Below are 19407 nucleotides of genomic sequence, written 5' to 3' on the forward strand. Positions count from 1 at the left end.
GACGCCATCTTGGCAATGCCCTTGGGTAGCTATGTAGGCAATAGGTATAAAAGTATAGCTCAGCTGCATCTGAATTCCCATGCTTTCAGAGTATGCACTGAACTTGATGAAGAACTTCTTGACTGTGGATAAAGTCTTATGGGATAGCAAAGTGTCCACTGGTTGCGCACTTAAAAATATCAGTAGATACAGTTGGTAGTCCTGGTGTTGTTCGCCTACTGTATCATGATTACTGACTGTTCGGACATCCTATTAATTTGAAATACTGCTTTTTGCATACTGTGTAGCATGGAAGTACGCAAAATTGGACGCAGGGTTCTTATCTTCTTTAATGGAGAAGATCTAAATCTCCAAATCTCCAAATTAAGAATACATTTCAATCCCATATTTCCAAACATCAATAAAATATTACAACTGTTATGTCATAAATTTTACTTCTTTTGCACAAATCACTCAAAAAAAAAAAAAAAAAAAAAAAAAAGAAGAAAAGAATGGGGCCTGGGTAGCTCCTCAAGCAAAGACATTGACTATAACCCCTGGAGTCACGAGTTCAAGTTGTACCAAGTGACTCCAGCCAGGTATCCTAAGCAACTAATTGGCCCGGTTGCTAGGGTGAGCAGAGTCACGTGGGGTGTCAGCGGAAACACGCTCAGCAAGCCACGTGATAAGATGAATGGGTTGACTGTCTCAGAAGCGGAGGCAACTGAGTTCCGTCCTTTGATTGAGGCGAGTAACTGTGCCACCATGAGGAGGTAGAGCGCATTGGGAATTGGGCATGCCAAATTGGGGAGAATATGCAGAGGAAAAAACAAAATTTTCAGCATCGTTCAAATACATACACATCGAACAGGTTTTTGCATCCATCTGTGTTATTTTTTGAAAGTTTTTCTGTTGTTTTTCCATGTTTTCTATGTGTGCTAGATGACTGTTGAGCTGCCCCTCACAATTTGTAAATCATCAGGGTGTGGCGAGCAGGGCGGGGCCGAGCGGCGTCTGGGCAGAGCGAGGCCGGGAAGATAAGTGGTGAATGAGTTCCACCTGTGTGCCACACTGGTCTCACATTCCAGTGAGGGGCGGCGGAAGTATTTAAAGTTTAAAAGAACTTCTATTTTAAAAATGCGACCAAGACACCTGTGTTCTGTTATATCCATTGGGCAGGGTCTAACTTTTGCTTTATTTTAATCGCAAAAAGCGCATTCGATCCAAACAGTCCTTTAGAATGTGCATTCATGTTCAAGAGTAAAAAACTCTGTCAAAAAGCTCTTTTAGCTAAAAAGTGGGACTATTCCTTTAGCCACTATATTTAGCGTTTCTCCCATTCATATTTCTAGGAGTTGTCTTTGTTGTCCTCCTTATACTGTTTAGTCAAGTCCCTACTAAGTTTCAATTTATTGCTGTTCTATTTATGTTCTCTTAAAGGAATATTCCATGTTCAATACAAGTCAAGCTCAATCGGCAGCATTTGTGACAATGTTGATTACCACAAAAAATTATTTCGTCTCTCCTTCATTTCCTTAAAAAAAAGTTTTAAAAACTCGATTTTACAGTGAGACACTTACATTGGAAGTGAATGGGGCCAGTTTTTGGAGGATTTAACTTTGTGCGGCCCCGCGTCCACATGTGTGGACATTGTATTTTGGCTTTGCTATACGCAACGCATAATTTAAATGAATTAAAACCGACTGTATTCTGTTCACAAGACTCTACATTGTCATTTAAGTGTTCATCTTCTGGCGCACTGCGTCATGTGACACAACAGCATGACGTTGATTTCCAGGAAGCGCTACTACAGGTGCAGCACCTACAAAAGTGCCTCTGATAAGAAACTTCTTTACGTTTTTTGATTGAATCTGTTCAAAGAGTAGCGTCTCTAGTTTCGTTTGATATACCGCTTTAAAAAATCCATTCATTTTTCTTGCGTCAGCGCACTGATAAAGATGTCCACATATGTGGAAATTAGGACCACATTCCCTCAAAAGTTAGTTATTTTGAATATTTTTCAACATTAGTACATCTGTGGGTCAGCTTCATTTTAATATAAATTTTGTTATTGTTTTATTTTGTTTTCACTGTTTTCACAATACAGTTATATTCATTTACATTAGTAAATGCAGACTGTGCATTTTCATATTGAGAATACAACCCCAATTCCGAAAAAGTTGGGACAGTATGAATAATGCTAATAAAAACAAAAAGGAGTGATTTGTAAATTATATTCACCCTTTGCTATATTGAAAGCACCACAACTACACATAATATGATCTTTTACCTTTTTTTTTTTTTTTTTTTTAATGTACAGTAATTTCCAATCAGATGATTGCAACACGCTCCAAAAAAGTTGAAACAGGGGCAATTTAAGACTAATAACAATTTGACGAGTTGACGAGTTGAAATAACATGGCGATGTGAAATAGGAGACCTTAAACAGGTGAAGCAATTGTGTTATAGTACTTTATACCATATAAGGAGCCTCCAAAAACAGACTAGTCCTTCAAGAGCCAGGATCATTCAAGACTTGTCAGTTTGCCAACAGATGCTTCAGCAAATAATACAGCACTTTGAGAACAATGTTCCCCAAAGACAAATTGGAAATATTTTGGGCATTTCACCCTCTATAGTGCACAATATAGTTAAAAGATTCAAGGAATCTGGTCAAATCTCGGTGTGTAAAGGGCAAGATGAAAACCACTTCTGAATGCGTGTGATCTCTGATCCCTCAGACGTCGCTGTCTTAAAAAAACGTCATTCATCTGTAATGGATATTATGAACATGGGATTACTTTAGTAAACCTTTGTTAGTCAACACCATTCGCCGCTGCATCCACAAATGCAAGTTAAGACTTTACTATGCAAAGCAGAAGCCATACATCAACACTGTCCAGAAGCGCTGCTGACTTCTCTGGACTCGGTCTCATCTTAGATGGAAAGTAGAACAGTGGAACTGTGTTTTTTGGTCCGAAGAGTCCACATTTCAAAAAGTTTTTGAAAAGCACAGCCGTCGTGTTATCCGGGCCAAAGAGGAAAAGGACCATCCAAGCTGTTATTAGCGACAGGTTCAAAAGCCAGTGTCTGTATGGGTCAGGGGTGTGTCAGTGCCCATGACATGGGTAACTCGCACATCTGTGAGGGCACCATTAATGCAGACAGATATGTACAAATTTTGGAGCAACTTATACTGCCATCCAGCACTGTCTTTTCCAGGGACGTCCCTGCATTTTCCAGCAGGACAACTTCAAACCACATACTGCCCGTGCATGGCTGTGTAGGCAAAGAGTGTGGGTGCAAGATTGGCCTACCTGCAGTCCTGACCTGTCTCCAATTGAGAATGTGTGGCGCATTATGAAGCGCATTAGATGGCAACGAAGACCCTGTACAATTGTGTAGCTGAAGACCTACATAATGGATGAACGGGGGAAAATTCCACTTTCTAAACTTAACAAACTTGTGTCTTCAGTGCCCAAATGCTTAATAAGTGTTATTAGAAGAAATGGTGATGTTTCACAGTGGTAAACACTCGACTGTCCCAACTTTTTTGGAGCGTGTTGCAATCATCTGATTTGAAATCACTCAAACAATGAAATTCACAGGGTAAAACATCATACAATGTGTTGTAGAGCTTTCAATATAGCAAAGGGTGATTATAATTTACAAATCGCTTTTGTTTTTATGAGCATTTTTCATACTGTCCCAACATTTTTGGAATTGGGTTTTAAATGTATTCATGTAAAAGCTGAAAAATTTTGCTTTCAGAGGTTTTATATGGAGTTAGGATGAAAATAAGGTGCATTTCTAAGTGTTCTGAGACCAGTACAGACAGACACCACACTGGAGGTTAAGTAATTCACTAAATAGGGAGCAAAGGTGCATCCTATAGCTTTCTATACAGCTAAATGCATTCACTCCTAAAATCTGACCAAATGTTCAGATTCAGGCTGCAGATGATGTTTGGACCGCTCAACATGTTTGGCAGACATGGGACAATGATAATCAGTACATAAATTCAGAATTTTATAATGCAAAATTGTATTTTAATTTGGTCATTACCTTTAACATTCAGCTTAATGGAAAATCAGCTGTAATGTCTGTAACGTCTCAAAAACACAAATAAGCAACACTCCTGGACACATATACTATTTGATGAAAAATGATAAGATGGCTTGACGTCTCAGACGTGGAGGCAACTAAGATTCATCCTCCGCCACCCGGATTGAGGCGAGTCACTACGCCACAACGAGGACTTAGAGCACATTGGGAATTGGGCATTCCAAATAAATAAAAAAAAAAAGGAAGGAGAAGTCTAAATTAATTGTTGTGGTAATCAACATAATGCCACAAATGGTGTCGATTGAGCTTAACTTGTATTGAACCCCGAATATTCCTATAAAGCGTTAGTTCATCCATAAGTGAAACTTCTTTAATCATGACTTTCTTTTTTTTCCGTGGAACACAAAGGACCATATATTCTGCCTAACATCTCCTTTCGTGTTCCACGGAAGAAAGTCATATGATTTAGAAAAACATGGGGATGCGTAAATGATGACCGAATTTTCATTTTTGGGTGAACTATCCCATAAAGTGTTTAAGAAAATTTGCTGTACAGCAAAACGTCTTTAAAAAATGCTTTATAAATCAACGTGACTTGATCTCTTCTCTTATTCTCTCCTCTATATCTTCCGTGGGTACCTCTCTCTCGATGTGCTGCACTTCCTCCTTCACCCAGTTTGTAAGTACATCATTTACCCATTCCTCTTCTTTACAAGATGCAGTGAATATGTGCACCACACCTCTCTTTGTTTCCCATACTAGTTGTCACAAAGGTGATAATTGGTTAGCGAGAGTTAAGGGTTCCCCACCAGGCCGAGACAGGAACCTGAGGAATAAGGGTAGGAGACGTCACATCCTGTTGACTATCGTCCATCACACCATACCTCCTTGAGACCTGTCAGGCTGTCAGTCAAACATGTGTGCCAGCCAATCCATCTCAAAGGTGTGACAGACAAAACAATAGAGTGGCTGAAAGAGGAACCAGACTTCATCTATCACAATCTGTCCTATGGGCTGGACTAGAAACACCTACAGGAGACTCGACCCTCCCTTTAGTACAGAACAGATAACATGCTGAAGAATGCACAATGGCAATGTGTATATGGGTAGTTGACATGAAATTTGAAGCAGATTAATCAGTGTCCTTGCAGTGAGACATGCAAAAAAAAAAAAAAAGATTCAAGACTTTTACAGTTTTTAAACATACAGTTTACTGGCTTTTTGGAATTTTTTGTACTTTTAAAAATGCATTAGTTTAACCATAGGACCATTTCTAAATGAAGAGGTAATTAAAAATATACTTGATGGTGACCAGTGTTTTAGGACCTTAAACATACACTTTCCCTTATACATATATGTAAATATTAACCTAAGATTTGTATTTTGAATATAGCAAAATTCATAGACATTTTATACAGTATGTAAACTGCCCATATTGCCATGTTCAAAATACTACCAAACTGACTGATGCATACTACGTAGTGTACTCGTATACTCTAGTGTGTGAAACAGTATGAAGTATGCAACGATAAACATTCCACACAGTACTGTGCTACATCATTGTCACATGACCTCGCTGCATAAAGGGCCGTTAAGGCCGAACGCATTCTTGCACTAAAAAGAGCATTTTAATCCAAGTTTGTTTAAAAATGTCTTAACACTTGGTAGTCTGATTAGATGGTGAGTTAAGACGAATATTCGAATATTAAAATAAAATGAAATACACTTGACCTCAGTACATTGCATAAGGGACTGTTCAGACCAAATGCATTCTTGCACTACAACACAGCGCAGCAAATAGATCAAATCGCAGGTGTCTCGAGACACGTATTTAAAGTTCTTTTTAACTTGACATGGCGCCTTAAAAACGTGGCACTCTCACTCAAGACACTGAGGTGTGCTGCAATGGTCCAAGAGGCCTGTCTAGCACATTGAAAAACATTTGAAAAACATTGCAGATGTAGGCGAATACACTTTCAGTGTGAATGGCCCCTAATAATTGTGAGTGACGTCCATTTATCATCTCGGAAATAGAAACATTCTTAAAGGGATAGTTCACCCAAAAATTTAAATTCTCTCATCATTTACTCATCCTCATGCCATCCCAGATGTGTATGACTTTCTTTCTTCTAAAGAACACAAACTAAGATTTTTAAAAGAATATTTCAGCTCTGTAGGTCCAGGCAAGTGGATGGGTGCCAAAATTTTTAAGCTCCAAAATGCACATAAACACAGCTTAAAAGTAATCCAAAAGATTCAAGTGGTTAAATCCATAATTTATGAAGTGATATAATAGGTGTGGGTGAGAAACAGTTCAATATTTAAGTCCTTCTTCTTTTGTTTTTGGTGATTTGCATTTTTCGTGCATATCGCCCCCTACTGGGCAAGGAGGAGAATTTATGGTAAAAACTGGTTTAAATGTTGATCTGTTTCTCACCATCACCTATCATATCGCTTCAGAAGATGTGGATTTAAACACTGGAGTCATATGGATTTCTTTTATGCTGACTTAATGTGGATTTTGGAGCTTCAAAATTTTGGCACCCTTTCACTTGCATTGTAAGTGAAAAATCTTCGTTTGTGTTCTGCACCAGAAAGAAAGTCATACACATCTGGGATGGCATGAGGGTGAGTAAACGATGAGAGAATTTTAATTTTTGGTTGAACTATCCCTTAAATATTTTAAATTCAATTTTATATAGAAATGTCTTAACTTATAAAAAATGATGAGTCAAGAAGCAAAGTTTGAATATAGAAATAAAGTAAATAATAAAAAAAGTCTGCAAAAATTAGTTCAGGATCATCCATCACACTGGAAATAGAGGATCAAGTTATGTGCATTGCATTGTCTTATACAGTACCAAGCACAGTGTGTTCTCCATTTTACAAATATAATAGTTCATAGTAGTATTTTATGTATAGAAAACTGTACATACTACACTTATTATAAATTCTGCAGAGATAGTATAAGTAGTATGGTAGCATGTTATTCCAAACGAGCCTCTCACATTTATGATGGTCATGTAGCAAAGCTACATATTTATAGGAAGCAAATAGGCTTAAAGAAATTTACTGTATGTTGTATTTTATTTTACACAGGTATTTCACTTTCTTCATCATGTAAGGGATGGAGAAACACAGATTGTACTTTTGCCACCTGGAACGTGACAATTTATTTTCTGCTATAGGAATTTATTAAGAACATTACCCCTTTCAGTCTGGCTTTCGCCCACTTCACAGTACTGAAACCGCCCTTGTAAGGGTTGTCAATTACCTACTACTCACTGGTGACTCTCTCTCCATTCTTCTATTACTTGATCTTAGTTCTGCTTTTGATACTGTTTGCCATGAATTACTTCTCTTTTGCCTCTCGGATATTGGTGTCACTGATGCTGCTCTCTCCTGGCTTTTTTCATACCTCACGGATAGACAGTTTTATATTTCAATGCAAAATTATCAGTCACCTACTGTTTCCCTGAAATTAGGTGTGCCTCAGGGATCAGTTGTTGGACCTCTACTATTCATTTTATATATATACTGCCTTTGGGTCAACTCATTCGCCACCACGTATTCTATTTTATTATAAATAATTCTATTTAATGAGAAATAATAAAGGGTGAGGCTTGATTTTATCCATCAGAATTTGATTTGATCATGAAAATCAAGCTGGGATTTTATTTAATATTATCTTTCCCCACCAACACAGCCTTGGTGACATCAGCAGAAAATAAAATTTGTTTCACATGCAGAGAAAAACTATGAAAAGAAACGTTTTTAGATTCAAGGTGGAGTGGTGGTGGCGTAGTGGACTAAAGCACTGAACTGGTAAGCAAAAGGTTGTTGGTTTAATCCCCACAGCCACCACCATTGTGTCCTTGAGCAAGGCACTTAACTCCAGGTTGCTCCAGGGGGATGGGCACTGTAAGTCACTTTGGATAAAAGTGTCTGCCAAATGCGTAAATGTAAAATGTAAATCATTCAGAATATCGTTCGTTGATGAATCATGCATGATAATGTGGCGTTCACACGGAACACGCTTTTGTGTCCATCTGTACTGTTTTCCAGTTGTTTTCCTAAACACATGCTAAACAGATGTCTTTGAACATTGTGCTGTGTCACTGTTTTTTAGTGTCTTGTGCAGAAGCACAGTGTTTTTTAGATGCTGTGTAAAGTTAGGGCCCATTCACACCTAATGCATTTTTGCATCCATCTGTGCTGTTTTCATTTGCTAGATGGATGTTTTTGACCGTTGCTCCACATCTGATTGTTTTCTCAGCACCTTGCACAGAAGCGCAGCATTTTTTAGACACTGTGTCGAGTTTTTAAAAAAACTGTTTAACTGTTAGAAGCGTGTCTTGAAACACCTGCATTCTGTTCTGTTCATTGCGCTGCATCTAGCTTTTTTATTTGCAAGAACATGGTCAGCCTAAAAGCCCCTAAGACCAGAGACATTTGTTTAAACGTGCTAATTGGGTCAGTTTTGATCTTTGTAAGTGGATGTGCATTGTTGCGTGTTGTAGTGTCTAATATAAATGAGGGTTTGTGTTGATGTTTTAATGCACTTTGCATTGTCCTCCCTCAAGCTCCTCCATTCTCTGTACTAGAGAGCTTTGGACATTTAGAAGCTCCAGCATCCGTGCATGTGTGCGTATCTAGACTTGTGTGTGGTGTGGTGGCCCCTTCTTCTCTTGACAGGGCTTGTCAGCAGGCCAATGCCTGGGTGGGTCCTCCATCAGAGGGTCAGACCAACATCATCAATCTTTGGGCCTGTGACAGGCCTGTGCTCCCCCCGCAGTGGGCACACTGGTTTGTTGTTTTGCAATTAGACCGCCATTAGATGGCAGGAAACCATCCCCTCCGCACCCTTTGTGCACAGCTTGGGGCCCGTGGGCAGCCAATGGGAGCCACAACCTGCTCCACCGCGTGGCGTTAGGGGGGTGGGGATCTACCTAGTGTGAAAGAATGACCATGCAGAGTGTAAATGATGTATTACAAGGTGAATCAGATGGGATGACAATTGCGTACAAGAAGGAACAAGCTGGTCAAACGACCAGAATGAGGATTCAAAATGGCCATGCAGGGTTTAAAGGCAGAAATGTGAAGCTTATAATTTTATAAAAGCACTTACATGAATTTTTCTGTTAAAACTTGTGTATTATTTGAGCTGTAAAGTTGTATAAATCATCGTTTTAAGGTTTACAGTGCTACGTCGTCATGGCCATGAAGTTGTAAAATTGGATATAATGTTACACAGTACAGATTAGTAAGCAATATTATCATACTAAAATCATGTTAACTCACACATTGTTTACATCTTGTGGCGATACTTTTGAAACAGTGAGTATTTAAATGTTTACGGATTGGCCCCATTCACTTTTATTGTAAGTGCCTCACTGTAACTCAGATTTTTTAAATTTTTGTGGTAATCAACATTATTCCACAAATTCTGTCTATTGATCTTAAAGGAATTGTTTACCCCAAAATGAATATTCTCTCATCATTTACTCATTCTTATGTGATTTTCTTTCATATGCTGAACTCAAATTAAGATTTTAAGAAAAATTTCTCAGCTCTTTAGGTCCATACAATGCAAGTGAATGGGTGCCAAAATCTTGAAGCTCCAAAAATCATATAATAATAGTAATATTACATTTTATTTGTATAGCACCTTTCATACATAAAATGCAGCTTAAAGTTCTTCATCAGTTCATCAGTCAGTCTCCACTTTCACTTTCACATTCTCCTTCTTGTGTGATTCACATTCTTCGTGCATATCACGGGAAGAATTAGGGAAGAATTTCTAGCAAAAAAGGACTTAAAAATATATCTGTTTCTCACCCACACCTATCATATCACTTCTGAAGATATGCATTAAAACACTGGAGTTGTATGTATTACTTTTATGCTGCCTTTACATGCTTTTTTGGAGCATCAAAATTTTGGCACCCATTCACTTGCATTGTATGGGCCTACAGAGCTGAAATATTCTTCTAAAAATCTTCATTTGTTTTCTGCAGAAGAAAGAAAGTCATACACACCTAGGATGGCAAGAGGGTGAGTAAATGATGAGAGAATTTTCATTTTTGGGTGAACTATCCCTTTAACTTGTGTTGAACCCGGAATATTCCTTCAGCGTAATGCTCTTATAAACATTATATAGTATAATAATGCTTGCTAATGTTGTTAATGAAAGTTGTTATAAAGTGTTACCAATGTTAATTATAAATGTTTTATGTTTTTAGACCGCCTTGCACTGGGCTGCAAAACAAGGTAAAGCGGACATGACCACGGTCTTAGCAGATGCAGGGGCAGACATCAATACGAAAGCAGTAAGCACCTCCTTTATCGCTAGAAAATATGAATACATATACATCTAAACTCTGTATTGATATTTGCAGTCAGTAATCAAATGTCTCCTTTATCTCTTCCAGCATGTAAGTACACCTCACTCTTACATTCACCCTGGGGATGAAGGCTTGCGTGGGTTAATGTTTCTCACGTTTATGCCAAGTTGCCAGAAAGTCTCTGTTTTAAAATCTCCGCTTCTGACATAACTCTTTGCAAATGGTATGTGGGTGCCCAGCTGTGGAAACGAATCCAGGCGCTGTTTGAGAATGCATGTTCATAAATCAAACTTGTGTCATGTTAACAGCTTCCTTTAAACAATGTCTTCATGTATTCCAACAGCAGTTTCAGAGCAAAGCAATTTCACTGAATTACCAGCCAATTATGATTCTGTCATTAGATTTTGTTGCTGTAACCTCAGTTAATTTGTGCCCCCTGTCTTTCTGTCTCCCCCTCTCTCCTCTTTCTCTCTGTCTTTTGCTTCAACTCTCGTTCTGTTATGCTTGGGTTTTTCGGTTTGGGATTCATGACGTGGGGCATACTAGGGGGTGAGTGTTGTGATTTTTCTTTTAATTTTGGTGAGATTTAACGCTTGAAATTTAAATTTAACTTTTTGAACGGAACTCACAAAGAACATAAAGAACACCTTAAAATCAAAAGACAATAAGAACTTATATTTTGCATAAAGAAAATCAAGAAAATCTCCCCCAAATTTCCATTGGTGTAATGCATCTATATCTTTTATTTATTTATTTTATTTTATTTGTTTATTGTAATTCCCTTTTCTTTTTTTCTTTTTTTATTACATTTTCATTACTGTAATAAAGTGATTTCATTTCAAATGTATTTTAATCAATTATAAGAGTTATAGTTTTAGTTAAAACAAATACTACCATGATGTACAGTTTTTACATACTTTATAATTTAGCTTTAAATATTAAATATACCATTTTTCCATATGAGAATATGGGGAAAAGTACATAATTAAAGTAATTAAAGACTTTATTTTTGTTATGCAAAATACAGTTTCTGTAGTGAAATGTTTCTGACAGACCTCATAAAAGTCCCCCTAAAATTCTTACAGGGATACACACCTTTACACATTGCAGCACTTCATGGCCATCGGCATATAGTTGACCTGCTTGTTAATACGTACGGTAAGCTTGCTTTTCTCACAAAGAAAGAAATTGGTGGAAATTGTTCTGTGGAGTTATTCATTCATTATAGGTTATTTAATGTTATATTGAATAACCATAAACATTAATTAATATTGAATATTATGCTATATTCAAGAATGTCTTTTTGATTTTGCATTTGGTTAACTTTATATTGAATGTTCTTTAAAAAAAAACAACAAAAACAAAACAGTTGCTTTTAAGAAAATTCTATGCAATATTAGATATGAATATTATTGTGAAGAATATTTCACTGTATCAAAGAATTTCGAAATAATTGTAATAACATGATTATTACTATACTATTACTATAACTTTTAACAAACCCCTAATATTAAACTTCTATGCATAAATCTTACCCCATGTTTGGACATAAATCATGCGGCTAGTTGAGGAAAGGTGCGCTATTACTTTTCTAAGTGATCTGACTTACGATTTTCATCTGATGAATGATAAAACAGATGCAAAAACCCCATAGACTTACTTTGAAGAGGGGACCTGAGACAAAACTATGGGCCAAAATATCATAAAGAATTAAAACACCCTAGCAACCACCCAGAAACAGCCCTAGAAACCACATATTGTAGCAACATGCTAAAATGACTCAAATCACCATAGCAACAGAGTAGTAAAGCCCTGGCAACCACCCACCACGCCCTTAAACCATGATGGCATTTTGCCATTTTAAATGGGCACGTTACTTAAATTTCCTTCAGAAAATGAAAAAGTCTAGTTCATAATAAAGTTCATATTTAATATTGCTGAAATGTTGCTATGTTCACAGGAGCAAAGGAGAATCTGAGGGACTACAGCGGTCACTTTGCCTATCATTACCTCAATATACAAGAGACACAATCAAACAATCAAGACAATGAACTATGTGAGTCAAACTGAATTCCTGAATACCTGTTTGTAGTGTACAATTCTTACAGGTTTGGAATAACATGAGGGTGACTAAATGATGAGAGAATGTTTATTATTGGGTGAAATATTCCTTTAACATGGCTTTGATGTTTGTTCTCCAAGCTGAAGCCAGCAAGTGCCACAGTCTAGTCCAGGCCAGCGAGCGCAGAAACAGAAAGATCACGTCACTATTTCACTCCATGAAGAAATGGGGATCTGCAGAAGAGCTTGCTCCTGTACCAGAGGAGAGGACAGTTGCTCACCAACTCATGCTACCTGCATTCAGGCCCAGGAAGTTCTCACGGTAGACAATGTGAACTCCAAATGCATTCAGTTCTGCTTTAACGCCACTTAGATTATGTATAGATCGAATTGGACTTTGCTTTGTACTTTACATTTCTCAGTTAAGACCAAACATTCTGAGATCACTAGTTTACATGCTGCAATTTTGCATTTTTCTTATTGAATACATTTTATCACATCATATATTATCAGCAAAACAACTGGAGTGAAAAGTTGAACTGAAAATTTGACATTCATTTCAGATTTCCTTAGTATATAGTATGTGCCCCTTTTGCTTTAATGATAGCATGCACTCGAGCTGCATGGACTCCACCAGTTCGTGCAAAATCTGATGATCCATGTTATCCAAAATGATTTGAGAATGTTACAAAGGGCATCTTGTGTGCTTTAATGGAAACAAGGAAATCTGACCTTTTGTGCAAAGGAGTTAACATGGTCAATGTCTCAAATTTGCTTATTTGATTATGGACCTAGACAAAGTGCAGAAAGTTAAATATTTAAATATTAATACGAAGCGTTTTAAAACATCACACGATTCTAGTGTTTTAGCAAGTAGACAGAATTCTTTTTCACACTTGATTAAAGGCCAGTGCCTTATCTTTAATAGAGATCAAACTTTGGAGAGTTTTTGAAGAGAGACCAAACTTTTTGAAACCAAAACTAGTTTTGTTTCGCTTTATCTTCACCTTACAAAACCTTAACTTACATCAGAACAGTTTACGGTTAATACAGACGTGACTAAAAGACAACATGAATTTTAAAATTGACAATAGTTACTTTCTTAATAAATGTTCCTGGTCTTACTGTGGATGATTTAGCAGTGCATGTTATTCTAATTTATATAATTTTATATATATATATATATATATATATATATATATATATATATATATATATATATATATAAAATCATTCATCAAAATATAATAGGTTTCACCACCTCTGAAAAAACTTTTCCTTTCTGCTGGCATCACCAAGACTGTGTGGGTGGGGGAACATAATATTAACCAATGATATCACATCTTAACATTTTACAATCCAATTAAATCATTGTGGATAAAATAAAGTTCCACTTTGCATGATTTCCCACTAAAATATGAAAATGCATCACATTACGGAAGTCAAATACGTTGCAAATGCCATTTCTTCAATTTCCGCCATATTTTATTTTCGATTTTGAGTTTTTAAGTCCATTTTTATAGTAAGACAAAGATGTATTTTGCATTCCAAAGGATGATGCTGCATAAATCTGCTAGTTTGTGCCTTATATTGGAAGTCTGCTGGTTTGCAGAAATGTTATTGTGTCTTTCTTCATGCCTGAATCTTTATTCTCATGTAATTTATGTTTCCTGATATTAAAAATAAATTGTACTTTGGATAAGGTTTGCTTTTTATATTCTCATTTGATTTATTTTAAAGGTGCAGTATGTAACAATTTTCATGTAATATTCGTTTTTATTTATTTTTTTTGCCAATGTGTGAACGGCTTGTAACGCAACTTAAAAAACGAGCCCTTCCCGGACATCCTAGGTTGCCTATTAAAGCCTGTAGACTTGTTTTCATGCAAAGGGAGCGGGTCGGAAAAATCCAAAGGATGTGACGTTTATGCGCACTCACGAGAGCCTTGCCTCTTCCGCTATTCAACAGCGACAACAAACAGTCTGCCACATTAGGTAACGTTATCTTAGAGATGGAATCCAGCAAACAGCCAGCTCCCAGCACAACACCGACTCCTACAAAAAAAAAAAAAAAAACATTTATCTACTGAATCCCGTCTGGCTAAGCGGGAACTTGATCGTGGCGAAAACTAGAGTGAACATCGGCAGGACATTTGATTCCTGGAGGGACCTTCATTCGGTGTTGAGGATCAAAACTGACCCTGAATTGGTTTTCTTCTTACTGGACAGGTAAGTTTACATAACTGCAAAGCATGTGAAATATAGTGCCATAAGGATTGATATGTGTAATATGTGCTAACTTGATCTTGCCTGCTAACGCTGATGAATTGCAAGCTACCTTGCCTTGTAACTTTAAAATAATTTCAACGATCTTCTCTTTAAACTGAAAGTCAGGTATACAGGATAAATTTAAGCAAATACGCTGGTTTCTTGATCGTAGTACAACATGTGCCATACAAAACATACAATAGTGCAGTGCAACCGTAAACTATCTGGTATAGTTCGGTAGTATGTAGCTGTATGTGTGTATCAGTATGCTATGTTAGGTGATAAGTAGTTTTAGTTTAGTCTCAAAGTTTGTAGTAAAACAATCATAACTGTGTAATTTTAATTGTGCTACCTCATCTGTCAGCATGATGCCGGTGGATCACGTTCAGTCTCTTTGTATGTTACGTCATTGTTTTGGCCGATGCTCGATCGCTCGCATCCCTATGAAGTGTGTGCATGAGCGCAAGCACGAGCAACAGCAACAGGAAGCTGGCTGCAGTTCACTTAATGGCCACAGGTGTCATTAATAACAAGGGTTTCCTGAATCTTACATACTGCACCTTTTAAGGAATAGTTCATCCAAAATGAAGACTTCATTTTCTCACCCTCATGTTGTTCCAAACCTGTATGACTTCTATGAACAAATATATTTTGCAGAATTTCCATGCTGCTTTTTTCCATACAATAGAAGTGAATGCGGATAAAAAATGACAAAAAATAAAAATAAAGAAATACCATAAAAGTGCCACAAAATCTCCTGGGTCTTCTAAAGCAATACACTGAAAACCATAATAATTTGACTTTACTCAATTAATAGAGTGAGCTAGTTCCCTCAATTTAATTTAGTAATGGCGTCTCCAAAACGTATGTAATTAAGTTCACTTAACTTGGTGTCCATATATTTATAGAATGAACTTAACTGAAGGGCGTAGCAGCCGTGGGAGACACGTCCTCCACACTCTTTAAAAAGCTGATTTTTGTCCCAAGCACTTTTCCAAGCTAAACCCATACCGAGTCCAAATGGTGGATTTGTATACAGTATTCTTTGCATTTTGTTACTTTGGTCTGATTGAGCGACTATCCAGCCAAGCACAGGTGAGTTTCATGAGCCAAAACAACCCTTACATAATAGGCCGTCAGTCAGACAGTCTAATCAATACAGCTCCGTTCATTTCTACAAAGTTGCTTTCAACAATGCTCATTTATCCATGTTTTTCATTGATGTTGATCTAAATGAATAATCTAGAGATGAGGAACACAAACGAGAGTTATTTATCGGCATATCGTTCTTGATTGGCAGCATTACGTGAAATGCACTGCAGAAACAAAACAAAGAACAATCCTTCTTTTAAGCACACATTGTATGTGGAGTTTTTATCAGCGCCTGAGTCTTCATTAAGTCATGCTTTTTACATTATGTTTGTGAGGTAAGAGTTTGATCGGTTGTTTTTGTCAATTTAAGCAGATTACTAGATCTGTGTTAAAGATGTAAAGCTGTTTCTAATATCAGCTCCTGTTTTTTACCTCTATGTTGGTGTGCGGTCGACAGACTGTAGGAAAAAAGTTAGATCTGCTGTGTTCTTAGAACACATGCATTTTACTGAAGTGAATAGATATGAAGACACGCTTTTTTATATGGACATGAAAACATACGGACGTTATTGAAACTCATTATAATTATTATAAGACTATTATTGTTGTCTTTTGATAAAAGCATGCTCAGCAGCTCACAAACTGTAAGGTAATGATAGATTTGCTTTGTTCTTATAATGCTTAAAACCTAAACTAAAGCCTCTTTGTAGGTCTGTAGACATACAAATTTTAAAGGATTAAAATTTTCTTTTGATTGTTGATTCAGTGACTAACTAATTTCACACAAGACATTCATTTGTCACCACCTTCTGGCATCACCAGAAATGGTCACTGAATCATTAAATGTATCTGAACGAATTTTGGTGAACGTAGACAAAACAGAAAACATGTGAAACAGAAGCTCATGCTCCACAAGATGCCCTTTGTTTTTGCAGATAATTTTTGCAGACATTTATTTTGCAATACTGAATAAAATACTAAAAATATTAAAAGTAAATAATACTTATATATAAATATAATACTTATATCATACTTATATATTAATATATACTGTAATATATTAATACTGCACTTTAAGTGTTGGGTCTGCACAAGTAACCTACTGACACCCCCCCCCTCCACACACACACACACTTTTAAAATGACTGCTACGCCCCTGACTTAACTATTTAAGTTAAGGTAACTAGATTCAAGTAGGGTTAACTCTTTGGTTTGCTATTTAAATTTTGTTGTTTATACTTAATAATTTTAGTTGAATTGACTCAAATGTTGACCATACAATAACACAGCTTAAATCATAAAGTCAGTCATTAAATAAACGTAATTATCCACAGAAATGCATAGACACCTGTACTTCAGTTGCACATGCACATGATGAACTGAAATAGAGTTAACAGGGTCCAACAGATCAATCTGATGGTGACATCGCACAGAAACTATTTTCAACACAACAACATAAATAATTCTACAAAAGAGCTAAAAAAAACCCTATGAATTCTTAATAACAACTATTTAAATGCCCCCATAAATTCCCTTTCACCAAGGAAACATAATCAAATAGTTAAAGCGCAAGGGATTGTGGGTATTCCCCATAGCCTCAAATTTTGTTCTCAATCATTTGTGTTATTAACACATCAAATCTTTGTCTATAGATTTTTAACATAAATAAGTTCAAGAAACATAAGAGATTTGAGTTATGAGCCCAAAACTTTAAATTTCAAGTAATTATTATTATTAATATTTCTTTATTTATTTATTTATTTGTCAAAAGAGCAGCGTGGATACGCTGCAAAATACTTCCTTTTGTGTTCCTCAGAAGAAAGGACATATTAATGGTTTGGGGCAACATGAGGGTAAACTTTTGTGTGAACTATTCCTTTAAAAAATTATGCATGTCGGCTGTTTTCATTATGGATTATTAGCTGATTTTCCTCTAATTGCTCAGAGCATTTTTTCTTTCCTCCATAAGTTCACATATTTGAAGTCTTGAGCAAACCTAAATCTTCAGTCTCCCACCTTTCCTCTGGGCACTTCCAATAATCTACCGTGCTGTTTCTTTCATCACCCTCATGGATCAGCTTAACAAGATTACACCCTATCAGATCTTCAACCTCAGTCACTATGTGTGTGTGGCTGGCCTACACCTTCCCAGCTACAACCGAGAAAAGTTCTTTTCTCCTGTCCTTCTTTGATTCATATCAGCTGCTTGGCTTTGAATTCTCCAGATGGAGTAAATATGGGCTGTAGCTGCCCTCTGCAAGGTCCTGAGCCCTTAATTCCAGTTTAGTGGCAAAAGAGCAGTACTTGCTTTGGGGTTTTGGGTATCACAGGAGTGAGAGGCAAGACAGGCAAGTGGTTTTGTCACTTGTTTCTGAAAGGCATGGGGGTGTTTGAAGGATAAGAGGGGCTTGCTGTAATAGATACTTATCTGACTTGCCCCGCAGTCCTCAATCGGTCCTTCTCTGAAGAGATTAGGACCCGGGGAGGGCACATTAGCTCTAATCCCATGCTTTGAGGACTCTGCCCCACCCCACGCCCCACTTATTCTCGCCCCCGTCTGTTGCAGGGGGATACCTTGTATCTGGCCCATGTGTAAGGGGAGCCTGTGGCTACACAGGAGGGGGGTCAGAGGGTGTGTGTGGTGAAAAGCATGGAAAGGCATCTACTGCTGTGTAACTGATTCTTGGCTCTCTGAAGAGATTAGGCGCTACATTGTTGGTTTGGTTGCTCATTTCCATCTGAGGGCTGATCCCCCTGCCGTTCATGGCTGCCATTGTGCTGGGGAGGGGGAACTGAAACCAGCAGCTCAAGGCCTCCAGCTTCCTTGTAGTCTTTGTTTTACAAATGGCCTGAAATGTAGATGTCATGTCACAGATGCCTTACAAGCTCACCAGGTACTGATTAGGAGAAATCAGTGAGTTCTGGTTAGGAGAAAATGGCCGCATAAAGAGTGCATTTGTTAACCGCTCATTGCAAGTCTTGCTTCCATGAATTTGTTTGTTTGTTTGTTTCTTTCTTTCTTTCTTTCTTTCTTTCTCTCTTTATTTATGTATGTCTGTCTATCTGTCTTTCTTTTCTATCTATCACTCTTTCTTTCTTTTCTATCTATCTATCTATCTATCTATCTGTCTGTCTGTCTGTCTGTCTGTCTGTTTGTCTATCTATCACTCTTTCTTTTCTATCTATCACTCGGTCTTTTCTATCTATCTATCACTCTTTCTATCTATCTGTCTATCTATCTCTCTGTCTGTCTGACTGTCTGTTTGTCTATCTATCACTCTTTCTTTTCTATCTATCACTCTGTCTTTTCTATCTATCACTCTTTCTATCTATCTGTCTATCTATCTATCTATCTCTCTGTCTGTCTGTCTCTCTGTCTGTCTGTCTGTCTATCTATCTATCACTCTTTCTTTTGTATCTATCTATCTATCTATCTATCTATCTATCTATCTATCACTCTTTCTTTTGTATCTATCTTTCTGTCTGTCTGTCTGTCTGTCTGCCTGTTTGTCTGTCTGTCTGTCTGTCTGTCTATCTGTCTGTCTGTCTTTCTGTCTATCTATCTATCTATCTATCTATCTATCAGAAATCTGGCTCCC

The 19407-nt window shown here is 37.1% G+C and overlaps 1 protein-coding gene across 1 annotated transcript in view; it reads left to right on the top strand.

The window, feature by feature from the left end:
• The window catches only part of LOC127418856 (ankyrin repeat domain-containing protein SOWAHB-like), a 37358-nt gene extending 23682 nt beyond the window's left edge, over positions 1-13676 (top strand). Inside the window, exons 9-12 of the mRNA XM_051659716.1 lie at positions 10287-10373; positions 11474-11546; positions 12349-12444; positions 12591-13676. Of these exons, the coding sequence (XP_051515676.1) occupies positions 10287-10373; positions 11474-11546; positions 12349-12444; positions 12591-12775 (441 nt within the window). The 3' untranslated portion in view covers positions 12776-13676. The remainder of the gene's footprint in view (positions 1-10286; positions 10374-11473; positions 11547-12348; positions 12445-12590) is intronic.
• Positions 13677-19407: the final 5731 nt, after the last annotated feature.

The sequence above is a fragment of the Myxocyprinus asiaticus genome, chromosome 28, assembly GCF_019703515.2.
Source record: "Myxocyprinus asiaticus isolate MX2 ecotype Aquarium Trade chromosome 28, UBuf_Myxa_2, whole genome shotgun sequence".
NCBI classification, from domain to species: Eukaryota; Metazoa; Chordata; class Actinopteri; order Cypriniformes; family Catostomidae; genus Myxocyprinus; species Myxocyprinus asiaticus.